The 19,203-nt window shown below is 39.1% G+C and overlaps 2 protein-coding genes across 3 annotated transcripts in view; one reads left to right on the top strand and one right to left on the bottom strand.

Annotated features, from left to right (window-relative positions):
* Nucleotides 1-142: 142 nt before the first annotated feature.
* On the bottom strand, nt 143-10,650 carry LOC133654982 (translational activator of cytochrome c oxidase 1). The gene is made up of 6 exons (XM_062054861.1): nt 10,528-10,650; nt 9,881-10,154; nt 9,705-9,811; nt 2,717-2,850; nt 2,456-2,618; nt 143-735 (listed from the first exon to the last, which is right to left on the bottom strand). Exons 2-6 carry the CDS (start codon nt 10,149-10,151, stop codon nt 526-528), a joined length of 885 nt encoding a protein of 294 aa, XP_061910845.1. The 5' UTR covers nt 10,152-10,154; nt 10,528-10,650; the 3' UTR covers nt 143-525.
* Nucleotides 10,651-11,741: 1,091 nt separating this feature from the next.
* The window catches only part of pth3r (parathyroid hormone 3 receptor), a 30,804-nt gene continuing 23,342 nt past the window's right edge, over nt 11,742-19,203 (top strand). For both annotated transcript variants that reach the window (XM_062055708.1, XM_062055707.1), the window contains exons 1-3: nt 11,742-11,792; nt 15,960-16,057; nt 16,192-16,346. In XM_062055708.1, coding sequence (XP_061911692.1) covers nt 16,245-16,346 — 102 coding nt within the window. In that variant the 5' untranslated portion in view covers nt 11,742-11,792; nt 15,960-16,057; nt 16,192-16,244. The remainder of the gene's footprint in view (nt 11,793-15,959; nt 16,058-16,191; nt 16,347-19,203) is intronic.

The raw sequence follows: 19,203 nt of genomic DNA, 5'->3' as shown, positions 1-19,203 counted from the left end.
GTTGCGGTGGAGAGTGGGGGGGGGGCACAAAATATTTTCTTCTTCCTACTGGGGCATAACAGAAAATGATTGAGAAGCACTGGGCTAAACATTACAAAATAAAGAGATCTCCCATGTTTACATGAAATAACATTTATTTTCATAAAAAAATCAGACAAATGCATGAAATGATCATGTATGCAGGTGTATAATGTGGTGCTGATCCAATTTGGGATTAATTGGCCTTGGCGGAGGTTTGCAGGTGCCGACAATAAGCGGCATTCTGGTTATTTGTATTTGAACACTTTATTTGCCATCAGTTTAAGTAATTTTCCTTCCTATTAAAACTACCACCATTGTTTAAATATTTTTATTTTCCACAAAAAAAAGGTGAAATGTATGTTTTTACAAAAACACAGAAGGCCAAATGGGTCATAATGGCAGAAAATTGGTGTGTTTATTGCATATCTTGATGGTTTCCTTAATTACAGTCCAGTGTATCCGTTCTTTTTGTGTGCCCATTTCCTACAGTGTCTTTAATATCTCTCAGCTTGGAACTTGGATATTATCCCAAATGCGAACCACATCTGGAACATCACTGAGGGCCTCTATGAGCGTGGAAGCCGCCTCCAGCTGCTCCTCGTCTAGAGACAAGAGGGTGCGAGGAACAAACTCGGAAACCATGGACCTCACCTCCATCCCTAACTGCTGTAATGAGGCCCGCACCTTCCACAGGTGAGCAGTGTCACATATAAACTGTAGAAAAACACATAAAAGACTGTTATTGTTACTGAAAGCTGTTTTGGTTATCTTATTTAGCCACAAGAGGGCGCCATAAAAAGCCACTCTGCAGTCTAAGTCTAATTGGCCTTGAGTTGAGCGCCCCCATTGGTTGTTTTAAAGAAGAAAGCCCATAAACATGCGTACTTGTGGTATGGAGAGCTCATTTATATATATTTTTTAAATAGTGGAAGAAAACGTCAACATTTTGTCAACTTTTTGGGGGAAGAAAGTGATATAATATCAAATAAAATACATTTTAAAAATATTTACAAAATTATATTTAGGTTGATTGGCAACACTAAATTGGCCCTAGTGTGTGATTGTGAGTGGGAATGTTGTCTATCTATCTGTGTTGGCCCTCTGATGGGGTGGCGACTTGTCCAGGGTGTACCCCGCCTTCCGCCCGAATGCAGCTGAGATAGGCTCCAGCACCCCCACGACCCCGAACAGGACAAGCGGTAGAAAATGGATGGATGGATATTTAGGTTTTTCAAATAATTGAATATGTATAAAATACAATAAATATTTATTTTTATATACAATAAAACTAAAAACATGCAGGAAATAATCCATAAAGTAATCACTCGTTTATCGCGGTTAATTGGTTCCTGACATGAACATAAATTAATTTCTTCAAAGTAGAAATCATTCATTATAAATTGAATATTTTCTTTTTGATTGAAGAATGTTGAAAAATACATCTAAAAAATTTTGTGACTTGGGCAAACACCTGCCTTGGGCACTAATACACCCCCATACCATCACAGATGCTGGCTTTTGAACTTTGAACAATCCGGATGGTTCTTTTCCTCTTTGGTCCAGAGGACACGACATCCACAGTTTCCAAAAACAATTTGAAATGTGGACTCGTCAGACCACAGAACACTTTTACACTTTGCATCAGTTCATCTGAGATGAGCTCGGGCCCGGCGAAGCCGGCAGCGTTTCTGGGTGTTGTTAATAAATGGCTTTCGCTTTGCATAGTAGAGTTTTAATTTGCACTTACAGATGTAGCGACTAACTGTAGTTACTGACAGTGGTTTTCTGAAGTGTTCCTGAGCCCATGTGGTGATATCCTTTACACACTGATGTCGATTTTTGATGCAGTACCGCCTGAAAGATCGAAGGTCCGTAATATCATCGCTTATGTGCAGTGATTTCTCCAGATTCTCTGAACCTTTTGATGATATTACGGACCGTAGATGGTGAAATCCCTAAACTCCATGCAATAGCTCGTTGAGAAATGTTGTTCTTAAACTGTTCGACAATTAGCTCACGCATTCGTTCACAAAGTGGTGACCCTCGCCCCATCTTTGTTTGTGAACGACTGAGCATTTAATGGAAGCTGCTTTTATACCCAATTATGACACCCACCGGTTCCCAATTAGCCTGTTCACCTCTGGGATGTTCCAAAAGTTTTTGATGTGCATTTCTCAACTTTCTAAGTCTTTTTTGCCACATGTGCCAGCTTTTTTGAAACATGTTGCAAATTCCAAATGAGCTAATATTTGCAAAAAATTAAGTTTTCCAGTTCGAACATTAAGTATCTTGTCTTTGCAGTCTACTCAATTGAATATAGGTTGAAAAGGATTTGCAAATAATTGTATTCTGTTTTTATTTACAATTTACACAACGTGCCAACTTCACTGGTTTTGGGGTTCGTATATATATATACACAAATATTTTGTCAGACCTGAAAAATGGGAACGTCGTCCTCATCCGTCGTCTCCTCAACGTCCTCTGCTCCAGCTTTGATGGCCAGCTCTAGCGCTTGCTCCAACGTGATGTTCTGACTTGGTATCACCACCACTCCTCTCTTGGAGAAGTTGCCGCTTGCTCCCTGTGACAGCATCCCCCTGTTGACAGGTACAGAATTACCCCGCAGTGAGAAACTCAGTCTGCTTAATTAGGAGTGTCTTTGGCTGCAACATCAGAACAAAATAAGCAAACTGACCCGTTTTTAGTAAGGACGCGTCTGATATCCTGGTGGCAGCGTGTCACCTGGTCACTCAAGACTTCAATTAGTAGAAAGCTTCCGCCCGGTCCTCGAGCTTCAAACATGTGCGGGGATGCTGCCTTGCCCTTTTCCTGTGGCAAGATAACAGTTTTAAAATATCTGATGGATGGATGGGGAGCGGTCCCAAGCATAGGCGCCGATCCCGTGGGTGCTTCGGGGCCCAAGCACCCACGGACAATGCCGAGCACCCACGTGGGATTGATGGCAACTTTCAATTTATAAAATAATTTTTGATAAATCAATGTTGTTGTTGTTAATTTTGAGGCGAATTTGGCACGTTATACATAATAAAAACAGTCACTAATCATATAGACCATGGGTGTCAAACTCTGGCCCGCGGGCCAAATCTGGCCCGCCGAGTAACTTCATTTGGCCCTTGAGGCAATATCAAATTAACATTAGATCTTGCCCGCCGGTATTAAAACAGTGGCATTGTTTTTAACGTCCTCTCGTTCGCTTATCCCCCAAAAACAACCTGCCAGCCCAGTCACACAATTTATGCAGCTTTTACACACACATGGCTGCAAGACATATTTATACGTAGTCAACAGCCATACAGATCATACTGACGGTAGCCATATAAACATTTTTTTGATACTGTTACAAATATGCGCCACACTGTGAACCCACACCAAACAAGAATGACAAACACATTTCGGGAGAACATCCGTGCCTTAACACAACATAAACACAACAGAAAAAATACCCAGAACCCTTTGCAGTACTAACTCTTCCGGGACGCTACAATATACACCCCCGCTACCACCAAACACCCCACCCCCAACCCCGCCCACCTCACGTGCCGTATCACACAGAGGTGAGATGGTTAAACCGCGGAAAAATACTAAACAGATTTTTTGAGCTGCGTGAAGAAATATGTCAGTTTCTGCAAAGCAAAGGAAAGGACACAGCAGACCTCCGGGAGCAAAAGTTTCTGTGTGAGCTGGCCTTTCTGTGTGACATCTCAAGCCATCTTGATGCGCTGAACCTGCAGTTACAGGGGCGGGGCCGCATTATCACAGATATGTACTCGTCAGTGAGAGCTTTTAAAACTAAACTCTGCCTGTGGGAGAATCAGCTGCTGCAAGGAATCCTTGGCCATTTCCCCTGCTGCCAAACCATAAAAACGCAGATCTCTACCGCCGTGTGCGCACATTTTGGTGAAAAACTCAGTGTACTCGGCGCTGAGTTTAGCCGGCGATTTGGCGACTTTGATGGTCAGAAGCAGAGCCGGCCCAAGGCATAAGCGTACTAAGCGCTTGCTTAGGGCCCCGCGGCCACCAGGGGGCCCCCAAAAGCAATTAACAAAAAATTCTTATTTTTTATTTTTTGCATGTACGAGTCTGAGTCAGACTCGTACATGGCAGTGATTAGTATTATTAACAAAGTCGGCCATCAGATTTCTTACAGTGATGTCATAAATGACTTTGCCTCCAGAAAAGCCAGGAAGCACAGGTTTTAAGGAGTGGGTGGAGTGGTGTGGGTGGTGAAGAACAGAGGAACAAAACTGTGATGTGATGGTCAAATGTGTGAATTAAGGACCTTAATTTAAGGTAGTTTATTTTGATTTTTTCCCAAAAAAATTTTTGCACATCGTTATGTACATTTACATAGTTTTAATATGTAGTAACTTTATATTTGTTTATAAACCATTATGTTACCTTGTTTCTGGTAACTCTGTTCATTAATATTATTTAAGTATTTGCTTGATATTTAATTTAATTATGTTGTTTTTTGTACGATTGAATTTGTTCCTTTTTATATATATTTAAGTGATTTTATTGTTGCACTTTATTGTTTTTCTTGCACTACGAATTATTTTTGCACATTGCTGTTTCAGGTTTTTGTTACCAAAAATAATAAAGTGAATCAGAATCAGCTTTATTGTCCAGTTATGTTTAACACACATGGAAATTAACTTCAGTAGACTGCGCTCTCTTTGTACAAAGTAAACATTAAATATGAACAATTAACTAAAAATATAAACTAGTAATTAAAGACTAATATGTACAAGACTGATGAGACAAGATGACACTTTTACTGTAAATACAAAGCTTTATCACTTGGACTGTTCAACCCCAGGCCACTCTTGTAGCTGAATGTGTTCTACATTTTAAGATTAGGAACCATATGTGGCACTCTGGACATCATCGTTCATTCATTGGTATTATTTATGTTCTTAACTGGGCCACCCCCATATCTTTATAAATGACATGTCATTTGTAAAGACATGCCAGGCTGACAATAGGATAATGTAAACAACACTGCCAGAGCCGCAATGAGTTTATAGTAGGTGTGTGAATGATCAACAATCAATATTATTGGCAGAAATAGAGGGCCCCAAAATCTAATTTTGCTTAGGGCCCCATGGAGGCTTGGGCCGGCACTGCTATATGGCACATATTTATGACAGTGTTGGCGTTGTTCATACTGCCACTCTTAGTGTGACATGTATGGCTGTTGAGTAAGTATGCCCTTCATCTTGCGATGGTGTCATTAGTTCATTATCGGGCACAATGAAATATTGATTAGACTTTGATAATTATAGTCTATATCAGGGGTGTCAAACTCAAATACAGAGTGGGCCAAAATTTAAAACTGAACAAAGCCGCGGGCCAAGGTTGAAAAAATTAACCTTTTAATAGGGACCCAAACAAGTTTTGCATTGAATATTGAACAAGCAAGGCTTATATAACAAAATCGAGTTTCAAATAATAATTATAATAATTAAAAAATATCAATGGCATATCAAATAAAATTTTAATAAAAATTGAATGCCTCTTTTCTATGTGCAGCCTTCTGAGGTAAATATCAAAATAAAGTTTTTCCACAGGCTAATAATACATTTGAAAATAAAATAATAATGAATGAATCAAACATTCAAGCCTTGAAGTAGCAAGAGAAAGTGCATGAATAAAATGTTAATTATTGCTCAGTTTGCTACACTGATTTGCTTTAACACTGAATATGGAACAAGCAATGAATGAATGAATGAATAAATGAAATAAGTTTATTTCGGTCATATAATCAACCATCAACCATTATCCATTTTTTGTGACCAGTTTAACAGTACACATTTACACACAAAAAGAAAGGAAAAGAAAAAGAATGACCGAAAAAGGAATAGGCTGAAGCCAAAGCTTATATTTGCCTATCCTATACCTCCACACTGATTTGCTTTAACATTGATTATGGAACAAGCAACGCTTATATAACTTAACAGTGCAAAATCAACTTTCAAAAAACAAACGAAAAAACATCAATGGCATATTAAATACAATTTAAATAAAACATGTAATGCCTCTTTTCGATTTGCAGCCTTCTGAGGTAAATAGCAACATGAACTTTTTCCACAGGCTAATACATTTTAAAACAAAATAATGAATAAATCAACCATTCAGACCTTTTTACTGCTCAGTTTGCAACACTAATCTGATGTGCCCAAGCCAAATACCTGGCATCTTTTCTTCGATGCTAGTTTATTAATGTCGGGGCTCAGGCTTTGAGCTGAGGCCACCTTTATTATTGACAGAAGGTGTTCATCAGTCAGACGTATCCTGTGAGACGTTTTCGTCATCTTCATTGAGGAGAAAAGTTGCTCACATAGATACGTGCTGCCGAACATGGAGAGCAATTGAGCAGCTTGGGTGCGGAGCTGAGGCATCGTGTCATGGATGAATTGTGGAAAATGTGCGGCGCCTACAGCATCATACTTTGACTTCAGCGTGTCATCACACTGGAGTTCAATCAGCTCCATGTGGAGGTTAGTTGGTGCTTTTTCCACGTCAACTGCGAAGGGATTACTAAGCAGTTCAAATTTACACTTCTGACCAGTGCCGGCCCAAGCCTCCATGGGGCCCTAAGCAAAATTAGATTTTGGGGCCCTCTATTCCAAGTCATTTATGACATCACTGTAAGAAATCTGATGGCCGACTTTGTTATTAATACTAATCACTGCCATGTACGAGTCTGACTCAGACTCGTACATGCAAAAAATAAAAAATAAGAATTTTTTGTTAATTGCTTTTGGGGGCCCCCTGGTGGCCGCGGGGCCCTAAGCAAGCGCTTAGTACGCTTATGCCTTGGGCCGGCTCTGCATATAGTGAAACCACACTAAACAGCAACGACAAACACATTTTGGAAGAATATTTTCACCGCAACACAACATAAACACTACAGGACGAATTCCCAGAATTCCCTGCAGCACCAACTCTTCCGGGACGCTACAGTATAAACAAACGCCATTGGTGGATTTACACCTAACATCCACTGTAATAATACCACGTGCAATAGCATATCTAGTCGATACTACTATTATTACAACGATACTTTTTAACATCACAAAAAATTCTTTCGTTGTTTTTTAAAATTTATATTATGTTTATAAACTCAGGAAATATGTCCCTGGACAGATGAGGACTTTGAATATGACCAATGTATGATCTTGTAATTACTTGGTATCGGATTGATACCCAAATTTGTGGTATCATCCAAAACTAATGTAAAGTATCAAACAAGAGAAGAATAAGTGATTATTACATTTTAACAGAAGTGTAGATAGAACATGTTGAAACAGAAAATAAGCAGATATTAAAAGTAAATGAACAAGTAGATTAATAATTCATTTTCTACCACTTGTCCTTAATAATTTTGACAAAATAATAGAATGGAAAATGACACACTATGTTACTGCATACGTCAGCAAGTAAATTAGGAGCCTTTGTTTGTTTGTTGACTACTAAAAGACAAGTTGTCTAGTATGTTCACTATTTTATTTAACGATGAAATTGCAATAAGAAACATATGTTTAATGTACCGTAAGATTTTTTGGTTAAAATAAATCCAATAATGAAATTTTTTGTGGTCCCCTTTATTTAGAAAAGTACGGAAAAGTACCGAAATAGTACGGAAAAGTACCGAAATACTTTTGGTACCGGTACCAAAATATTGGTATCGGGACAACTAGAGATGTCCGATAATATCGGACTGCCGATATTATCGGCCGATAAATGCTTTAAAATGTAATATCGGACACAATCGGTATCGGTTTCAAAAAGTAAAATTTATGACTTTTCAAAACGCTGCTGTGGGGGGGGGGACACGGAGGTAGGGTGAAGTATAGAGCGCCAATAAACCTTAAAGGCACTGCCTTTGCGTGTCGGCCCAATCACATAATATCTACGGCTTTTCACACACACAAGTGAATGCAAAGCATACTTGGTCAACAGCCATACAGGTCACACTGAGGGTGACCGTATAAACAACTTTAACACTGTTACAAATATGCGCCACACTGTGAACCCACACCAAACAAGAATGACAAACACATTTCGGGAGAACATCCGCACCGTAACACAACAGAACAAATACCCAGAACCCCTTGCAGCACTAACTCTTCCGGGACGCTACAATATATACAATAATACCCCCTACCAACCCCCACCTCAACCCCGCCCACCTCAACCTCCTCATGCTCTCTCAGGGAGAGCATGTACCAAATTACAAGCTGCTGTTTTGAGGCATGTTAAAAAAAATAATGCACTTTGTGACTTCAATAATAAATATGGCAGTGCCATGTTGGCCTTTTTTTTTCCATAACTTGAGTTGATTTATTTTGGAAAACCTTGTTACATTGTTTAATGCATCCAGCGGGGCATCACAACAAAATTAGGCATAATAATGTGTTAATTCCACGAACTGTATATAACGGTATCGGTTCATATCGGAATCGGTAATTAAGAGTTGGACAATATCGGAATATCGGATATCGGCAAAAAAGCCGATATCCGTTGTCTCTAGGGACAACACTAATACACACACACCGAGCACCCACTGGCAGAAATGTAGATCGGCGCCTATGGTCCCAAGTCAGCCGGGATAAGCTCCAGCCAATCAGGCTGGTAAATTGATTGATTGATTGAGACTTTTATTACTAGGTTGCACAGTGAAGTACATATTCCGTACAATTGACCACTAAATGGTAACACCCGAATAAGTTTTTCAACTTGTTTAAGTTGGGGTCCACTTAAATTGATTCATGATACAGATATATATTATCATCATAATACAGTCATCACACAAGATAATCACATTGAATTATTTACATTATTTACAATCCGGGGTGTGGAGGGGGGGGGGTTGGTTGTTATCATCAGTCATCAACAATTGAGAACAGAGAAATGGATATTGGAACAGTGTAAGTCTGACTTGGTAGGATATGTACAGCGAGTAGTGGACATAGAGATAGAGATAGAGAGATAGAGATCAAAAGGCATAAGAAAAAGTATCTGCATTTGATTGTTTACATTTGAACTTTTATTGCGGTTTTGAAGGAGGATAGAGATGCTCTTTCTTTTATACCTGTTGGGAGTGCATTCCACATTGATGTGGCATAGAAAGAGAATGAGTTAGATCCTTTTAGATCTAACCTTTGTTAGTTCGGAATCTGGGTTTAACGTGGTTAGTGGAGCTCCCCCTGGTGTTGTGGTTATGGCGGTCATTTACGTTAAGGAAGTAGTTTGACATGTACTTCGGTATCAGGGAGGTGTAGCGGATTTTATAGACTAGGCTCAGTGTAAGTTGTTTTACTCTGTCCTCCACCCTGAGCCAGCCCATTTTGGAGAAGTGGGTAGGAGTGAGGTGGGATCTGGGGTGGGGGTCTAGAAGTAATCTGACTAGCTTGTTCTGGGATGTTTGGAGTTTATATTTGAGGGTTTTGGAGGTGCTAGGGTACCAGGAGGTGCATGCATAATCGAAAAAGGGTTGAACAAGAGTTCCCGCCAGAATCCTCATGGTGCTTTTGTTGACCAGAGAGAAGATTCTATAGAGAAATCTCGTTCGTTGGTTGACCTTTTTGATTACCTTGGTTGCCATTTTATCACAGGAAAGATTAGCCTCTAGAATGGAACCTAGGTAGGTGACCTACCGCATTCTTGATTGCAGTCTCTATGGATGCCTTTGGTATGTTCCTGTTCTTGCACTGCTCAACGATGTTTGCTAAATTTACATTCCTGTCTGGATTGGCTCCACCCTCTGCAATGGAGATGAACACATGAATGAATGAAACTGTCCTTAAACTTCCGCTTTGCGGGTTAAGCGCACCTTTTACAGCGACCTTTATCATCATGCCAAACTTCATGATCAGTCGTGACCTCTCCTCATCTTTGGGCCCTTTAATGTGTTTCACCTTGGACCACTTGTTGTGGCCCGCGCACAGGACGGGGCTCAGGTGGAGCGCCCTCCACACCGGAAGCAGAACAGCGGGGACCTCCAATAGGGCTGGCTCACACCGGGCAGCGAGAAGGCAGGTAGGAGTAACCGGATGAAGGGGTTGTAGGGTATGGAGAGCCCGCAGAGCCACCCGCCCCGCCATGCCCTTCACACACATACAGGTTAATGACAACACCTTCCATAGATGTGGTGCTCACATGGCGCTCGAACGTGGCAGATATCAGCATCACTCTTTGCGAGTATTATTTAACATTGCATACAAAACCACATATAGCTCCCCGCCTCTTACCATCCAAAATCGCTGCCGTTGTGTCCTTGGGCAGGACACTTCACCCTTGCCCCCGGTGCCGCTCACACCGGAGAATGAATGATGAATGAATGAGTTGTAAATATGAATGCTGGGTTCTCACTTCTCTGTGAAGCGCTTTGAGTGTCTAGAAAAGCGCTATATAAATCTAATCCATTATTATTATTATTATTATTATATATATAACATTGCTCAATCGTTCCAAACTTACACGTTGTCCACACAAGATCACGCTGGGCTAGGAGTCCTTGTTGAGAACCAACCACTTCCGGGTTCTTGTGACGCTGATTAGTGAGCTTTCAAAATAAAAGCTATTGCCCTACTTCCGGTTGCCGTATCGAGTCTTTTGACTCCAATACACCATTTAAAATTAAGTCTGCTTTATTGAGAATCCACAACAAGTTACTTTTGGCTGCAACCAATGCAGACTGACTGTGTACGCAATTATTCATAACATCTTACATTACGATCTGTGATTGATTGATTGAGAAGTTTATTGACATCTTCAATAATTGAATCCATGTAATGCTTTAAAAAGGCAAATGCATGGCACAAAAAGCCAAAAGGCCTGTTTCCATTGCGGTCCATTAAATATTCATCACATTTGATGAATTCAATAATAAAAGATATATAACCTGTAACATGTATATAAAAAGTTACGCTTAAAAAATTTATAAATTATGTACATATATGCACAGTATACATTTTAGGTGATTTGAAAAACAATATATACAAAAAATGAAAAAAACAACATTTACAATGTTAAAAAATTACACAGCGTTCGCTTCCTGGTTCTCTGCCAATCACACGTCAGCCTTTCACTCGGTTGCCTTCATGAACCGCCGGAATTTATACACATATTTATTTAAAATAATAATATATTGATTAAAGATGGTACAAATGGTGCGTGACTTTTAATAATATATTCTCCTTTGTTGACAACATTCCTGAATTTGAAAATGTTGTAAAGTAGTTTTATTTACATCATACTTGCCAACCTTGAGACCTCCAATATCGGGAGTGGGGGGGCGTGGTTAAGAGGAGAGTATATTTACAGCTAGAATTCACCAACTCAAGTATTTCATATATATATATATATATATATATATATATATATATATATATATATATATATATATATATATATATATACTTGACTTTCAGTGAATTCTAGCTATATATATATATATATATATATATATATATATATATATATATATATATATATATATATATATATATATATATATATATATATATATATATATATATATATATATGTGACGGTCCACAACTGTATGTGGCAAAATGCAGCTCCACACTGCTGTCGCTTCAACATATCACTGGCACCAGGTGGATTATGAATTTCTTTTATTACAGTGTCCTGCAAAACAGTGCAAATTGTGAGACTGTGAGTCCACTTGGGTCACGGGATTATCAATTGGAAGGCGTCACAGTTCTGAGCAGTTCCCGCAGGTAAAGTACATACCACTTCTCGCCAGCAACAGGCGCTGTTGCAACACTTCATTCATAATTTAATCAAGCATAATGAACGTCTGTTTCTACACCGTTACATATATATATATATATATATATATATATATATATATATATATATATATATATATATATATATATATATATATATATATATATATTGATTTTATTATATAAATAAAAGAAATACTTGAATTTTAGTGTTCATTTATTTACACATATACACACACACACACACACAACACTCATCTACTCATTGTTGTACTTGAAAGTACAATGCTTTGTTAAGGGTTGAATTGTCCATCCTCTTTCTATTCTCTGTCACTATTTTTCTAACCATGCTGAACACCCTCTCTGATGATGCATTGCTGTGTGGCACGCACAAAAGTGCTTTCATCAAATGCACGAGAGTGTGGAATCTTCCATCTCTCCCTAGCATGGCCCAAAACCGGTCAATCCTTGCTTCCTGGGGAAGATCTTCCCTGGCAAGCAATTGGTACTCCAGTACTTGTACCCGGAGGCTGGTCAGGTCCAATCGCAGCTGCGGCAGACTTTTTTTGGGGGGGGCGTGGCCTCCAGCTCCGGCTGAATACCGGGAGTTTGTCGGGAGAAAATCTCTGTCGGGAGGTTGTCGGGAGAGGCGCTGAATATCGGGATTCTCCCACTAAAAACGGGAGGGTTGGCAAGTATGATTTACATAACAACCAAGATTTGCCTTTTATATCAATAAATCCTGAATCCATGAACTGCCAGAATTTAGGACCACACCAGTATAAGCCCAGTCCATCCATCCATTTTTTACCGTCTGTCCCGCTCGGGGTCGAGGGGATGGCTGGAGCCTATCCCAGCTGCATTCAGGCAGAAGGCAGGGTAAACCCTGGACAAGTTGCCACTTCCATCCATCCATCCATCCATTTTCTACTGCTTGTCCCTTTTGGGATCCCGGGGGTGCTGGAGCCTATAGCTGCATTCGGGCGGAAGGCGGGGTGCACCCTGGACAAGTCGCCACCTCATCACAAGGCCAACACAGATAGACAGACAACATTCACACTCACATTCACATACTAGGGCCAATTTAGTGTTGCCAATCAACCTATCCCCAGGTGCATGTTTTTTTTGGAGGTGGGAGGAAGCCGGAGTATCCGGAGGGAACCCACGCAGTCACGGGGAGAACATGCAAACTCCACACAGAAAGATCTCGAGCCCGGGATTGAACTCAAGACTACTCAGGACCTTTGTATTGTGAGGCACATGCACTAACCCCTGTTCCACGGTGCTGCCCTAGTCAATTATATTAATGTAAAAATAATAATCTAGTATTATATTGATTTAAGATGGTACAAATATGTCAAATGTTATGTCACTTTCAATGCCTTCTTTGTTGACAACATTCCTAAATTTCAGAAAGTTGTTGTGTCCTACATGATGGATACAGTAGTTTTATTTGGATGACAACGACCAGTATGTGTCTTTTTTGGAAGATTTCATTTATTCCGCTATGGAAAAATATACATTCGGTACACTCTAGTCATTCATGCTGTGCCTTCATGAACTGCCGGAATTTGGGACTACGCCAGTCAAGGCCGGTCTATTATATCATTATGAGTGTAAAAAATAAAATTCTATCAATATACTGATTCAAGATGGTACATAATACCACAAAGGGTGCTAAATTTTTAACGTTGTCTCCTTTGTTGACAACATTCTTAAATTTGAGCATGTTGTCATGTCTTACATGGTGGAAGCAGTAGTTTTATTTACATGACAACAGTAATAAAAGACATTTACCTGGGGATAGGTTAATTGGCAACACTAAATTGGCCCTGGGGTGTGAATGTTGTCTGTCTATCTGTGTTGGCCATGCGATGAAGCGGCGACTTGTCCAGGGTTTACCCCGCCCTCCGCCCGAATGCAGCTGATACAGGCTCCAGCACTCCCCGCGACCTCGAAAGGGACTAGCGGTAGAAAATGGATGGATGGACTACTAAATTTGCCCTAGTGGGTGCATGTGAGTGTGATTGGTGTATGTCTATCTGTGTTGGCCCTGCAATGAGGTGGCGACTTCTCCAGGGTGTACCCTGACTTCGGTCCGAGTGCAGCTGGGATAGGCTCCAGCCCCCCTGAGACCTCGAATGGGACAAGCAGCAGAAAATAGATGGATGGATGGACGGACCAGGATGTGGTATTTGTAGAAAAAATGATGCATCATGCTCTGCAAAAATATAGGCATACTCTGGTCATTCATACGGTGCCTTAGTGAGTCGATGGAATTTAGGATCACACCAGTCCAACCCCAGTGTATTACATTATTATGAATGTAAAAAAAATATTCTAATAATATATTAATTAAAGATGGTACAAATATACTAAATAGTGCTTCACTTTTAATGTTGTATTCTTTGTTGACACCATTTTTAAATGTGAGCATGTTGTACAGTAGTTGTATTTAATCAAATGTAAACAATCAAATGCAGATTCTTTTTCTTATGCCTTCTGATCTCTCTCTCTCTCTCTCTCTCTCTCTCTCTCTCTCTCTCTCTCTATGTCCACTACTTGATGTCCATGTCCATATTGCATGATCAATATTATGATAACTTACTCGATGGACAGTTGTCCGTTTGGTCCAGCTGGCTGGGGACGTTTCCAGTTCATTTGGGTCATCACACCATTAATTCGGCATAGTTTGGCTCAGAGTTCCAAATTAGCAACACGACCACGTCACATGGACTTCACTCTCTCGGTCGTTGTCTATTACCAAGTCTGCCATGATTAGAACACACACACTTTTGTTTCCAGGAGTAGGGACAACACACGTTTATTGCAGGAAGTCGGAAGTGCGTTGCTATGGAAATGAAATTAAATGCGGTATAGCCAAAAATAACCAAAATACGGTAAATATTGTACATATTACATATTGTTATGAACGTGTCTGTTACTATAGACTTGCAGTGTGTATATAAAACGTTGATGGAGGTTTTTAAAGTTGTTTTGAGAGCTTTGAAGGCTACAACAATGATTCCCATTAGCAGCATCGTGCAAGCGTTTTTATCATCTTTAAAATCCCCCCCAAAAAAGACATCTGTGTTCTTGTCTCTCATAATGATTGTGAACGATAGGCAAAATGTTTAAAAAAGTGAAGTTCCCCTTTAAGAAGGTAAAATTATATCAAATGGCAACAACCAGAATATGCCTTTTTATTAGAGAATGAATTCATGCTATGCAAAAATATAGGTTTGCTGTAAATCTGTGATGGGCTCCATCTACTGTTTTGCCAAATAATTACTTGATTAAAGTAAAGTGTTTCATTTTCCTATAGTCAGATGCAGTGTTGCTGTTCAAACTGTGCGTAATGTTACGGTGGCCAAAAATATAAAATATACTTGTTAAATAAAACCTCTGCCTTGTTTTTAATGAATACTTAGGCCAGGGGTGTCAAACGTACGGCCCGAGGGCCAGATCAGGTTTTATCCAGCCCACGGGATAAGTTTGCTGAGTATAAAAATTACCCAGAAATTTTTGAATGAAAGAAATTGCTGTTCTAAATGTGTCCACTGCATGTCGCAATAGCAATTCTCTCTATCTTTGTAGATGATGCTACATATGTACAGAATAAACCACATGTTGGTACATCAGTTGAGGGAAATGATCTAACTACATAAACAACATACTGTAATTTGATTTAGGTATAATTTTTTTATCTTGATAGATTGAAAATAAACACCAATGAGTTGACTGATGACCATTATCACATAATTTATTCAGAAAATATAAATAACGACAAATAAAGTATATATACTATTAACAGCAACAGGTAATTGTAAAAAAAAAACAAAAAAAACTACAACATTATGATTTGTACAATTTCAGAATATGCTTGTTCTATTTTTAAACAAAGAAAACTGAAGTTGTCTTTATTTCTAAGTTATCGTGCCGTGATTTTACCAGTCCGGCCCACTTGGGAGTAGATTTTCTCCATGTGGCCCCCCATCTAAAATGAGTTTGACACCCCTGACTTAGGCCTACTACGCTACTGTATTTTAATGTTTGTTTTTGTGGTGGTACTTGGAGAGCCAAGTTTTTTCTGAGGTGGTACTTGGTGAAAAAAGTTTGAGAACCATTGCTCTAAATATATGTTTCTGTCACCAGCAGGTGACCCAGCAGAGCGAAAGACAAGATGAGGCCATATATCCTCAAAACAACTGCAGGAGGAGGAGGCAGTGGTTACTCGCTCTCCTCCCCATAAGGTAGCATGTTCCTCCTGCACACATCTTTCTGTCATTGTGTCCACTGAGCCATGCGCAGCAACATCACAATCTCCACAACCATGGTGAATGTTAGTTTCGGACCACCAACAATATTTTTGAACTTTGTCTAGCAGATCAGGAAGGAGCCCGGACTCAAGTGATTATTGGGATTCCAAACCAGAAAGGGATGAGACAACATGGAAAGTTATTCAACGTATCGGTGATGTTGCCGGCAGTGGGAGTTGGTCTTTTGGCTCTTTTTCACAGTGCAATAACTGTGACTGCATTGGTAAGTGTGCTCAGCTTAGTCGTATTGATTCATTGATTATCTCGTTCACTGGAGGAGCTAAACAATTAAACATTTTCTAAAACGGCTACACGCATTCAAGCATTAATCAGTAGTTATGTATGTGATAATAATAGAAAAAAAATCTAAAATTTTTTAAAAAGTATAACAAATAAAAAACTATACATTTATTTCCTGAGGATTTAAAAAATTATATTAAACTATGAATTATTTTTGTGAACAACAAATGAAGCATCCTGATAATGATTTTGTTACAATGAAGTACATGTTTATAGCATTTACTAATACTTTTATCACTTCCCGTGTTTAATATCTTCCAGATGACCCATTTTTCCAATACTAAAGGAATATTTAAAAAATGTGTAATGGTAGAGTTGATATATTTTTTTAATAGAATAAACAGTAATATAAATACATAAATAAAGGAGTAAGAGTTGATGGATAATAAATAAGTGGAGAATGTGTAATAATACCTTGATTGATGATAAAAGACTGTGGATTGATTACATGATAAGTAGAGCAGTAAAATAAACGTAAACATAACACTATGGGTATACATAGCATAAACGTGTATGATCAACAGATAAGCATGTAACAGCTGACCTTATTAAATAACACGATTCTGCATAATGAGAGTAGACACTGTGGTAGTAAGAACCAAAATCTGTTTTTTAAAAAAATCCCATAAAACGGCCACTTGATGATGTGAATTAAATCACAAAGTGACATAATATTGTCAGAAATAACACTCCCATATTGCTGAACTTGGGGCCAAATATAGAAAATAGCATGTATCTGCGAATTTGTTTTTAGGAAACACCCTGGCCATTGGATAAGTAACGCATGACACCAATTGTTGAACAATTCATATGTTTATGTAAATGTATTAATTTGTAAATCCCAAAGCAGAAAAGTTTTTACAAAATCCAACATATTAACAGCGACACCCTAATGTTGTAAAACATTTTAAATACCCTAATGTAATAGTGCTGTATTTATTGGCTCGTGTTTTTTGTTAATTGCCAAACAAAGGGCTGAAAATATGAATAATATATTGTAATGTTTAAAGTCAGCGTACAAACAAAGGTTTCATAATCAGTGAAGCTGCAATCTCCAGCATCAGACCATCACCTGTGAGTCTGCTTTACCTCACACGCCTTCATTAGTGCTGACCCCTCACCCTCTGAAGGTATTACCCGACCACAGCTAAGAGCGTCCCCTCCCCTCGGAATCGCAACTCTTCATCTTCTGCGGGTCGATAGTAAACGTCGACCTCGGACAGACTTACAACCCGCTGCCCGCTCGGCCTGAAAAACAGCAGTCATTAAAGAGTGAATGTTATTATGACACCAGGGGCACAAACTAATTGTTTCTATTGACGCTCACTGTCATTCCCGTTATTGCCCTGCAAACGTTGAATTACGTCGTAATTATGCGAGGACTGTTTACGCTTTCACCGTCCTGCATTTATTGAATGGATGTCCAATGCCTTTGAAAAGGTTAAATGTGCCTCAAAATTGAAATATAAATGATAAATGGGTTATACTTGTATAGCACTTTTCTACCTTCAAGGTACTCAAAGCGCTTTGACAGTATTTCCACATTCACCCATTCACACACACATTCACACACTGATGGCGGGAGCTGCCATGCAAGGCGCTAACCAGCACCCATCAGGAGCAAGGGCGAAGTGTCTTGCCCAAGGACACAACGGAAACAAAACAAGCAAACATACAAAACAACAAGCACATACAAAACAAACAAAACATAATCATCAATACCTGAGCTCAACGATCATGTACATTTTTTTTTTTTTACATGTGATACTACCACTTAAAGGATGACAACAAGTGATGATAACCATACACTGTAAAAAAAAAAAAAAAAAGAGCAAGCAAGTAATTGTTAAATAACAGTAAGTAAAATCAAAAATAGTTTTTCACAGTAGTAAATGTAGTGGATTCCAGCAAGCCAAGAAACAGGAGATAACCTACATTACTATGGTTATAATACGTAGAAAACACATGACTTTACTGTGAAAAGAATGAAAACATTTACTAATAATTTGCAAATACTGTAATGTCAAAAGCATGCAAATTCTCTAAAATGTATGGTATTGTTATGATGTCTAAATTAAAGATTTTGCAGATTGCCCATTTAAATTTACAGCATACCTTAATTGTTTTATTGTTTTGTGTTAAAGCATTAGCTTAGTTAACTTTTGGCAAACAACAAGTTTTCTTGTTGCGGCAAGTCGTTTCAGACATTGAGGTGTTATGACTATGTGCTTCATTGTAAACTGCATCGAAATGAACCACGCTGGGTGTTTAAGTGTGTTGGAACTGGTTGCGAGCAGCTATGAACAGGAACGGAGCATTTAGGGCTCACTTGAAGGAACATATTGCAGAAGGCCATGTTGTGAGTTGTCCAGTGAAAGGTTGTACAAATACTTTTAAGTTAAAACCCTCATGTGCTGCTCACGTGTCCCGGAAACACAGGCATTTTGCAGATACTAGTATTGGTGACGGTGGTTAGCGCTCATGCCTCACAGTGACAATGTCCTGAGTTCGATCCCCTTTCTGTGTGGAGTTTGCATGTTCTTCCCGAGACTGCATGGGTTCCCTCCGGGTACCCAGGCTTTCTCCCCCCTCCAAAGACATGCACCTGGCTGATTGGCAACACTAAAATTGGCCCTAATTTGTTTTACAGTAAATTCCTGGCAACCCCAGCTGCCAGAATTTTACCGTAAATTCTATAGGTTTTTTTTGTAAACAGTTTAACAATATATCAGTTTTTTTCATAGTAATTTACCGTAAGCATAAACAGTTATCAAGTGTTA

Source organism: Entelurus aequoreus, linkage group LG08, assembly GCF_033978785.1.
Source record: "Entelurus aequoreus isolate RoL-2023_Sb linkage group LG08, RoL_Eaeq_v1.1, whole genome shotgun sequence".
In the NCBI taxonomy this organism is placed as follows: Eukaryota; Metazoa; Chordata; class Actinopteri; order Syngnathiformes; family Syngnathidae; genus Entelurus; species Entelurus aequoreus.
This window is presented reverse-complemented; position numbering and strand designations above follow the sequence as displayed.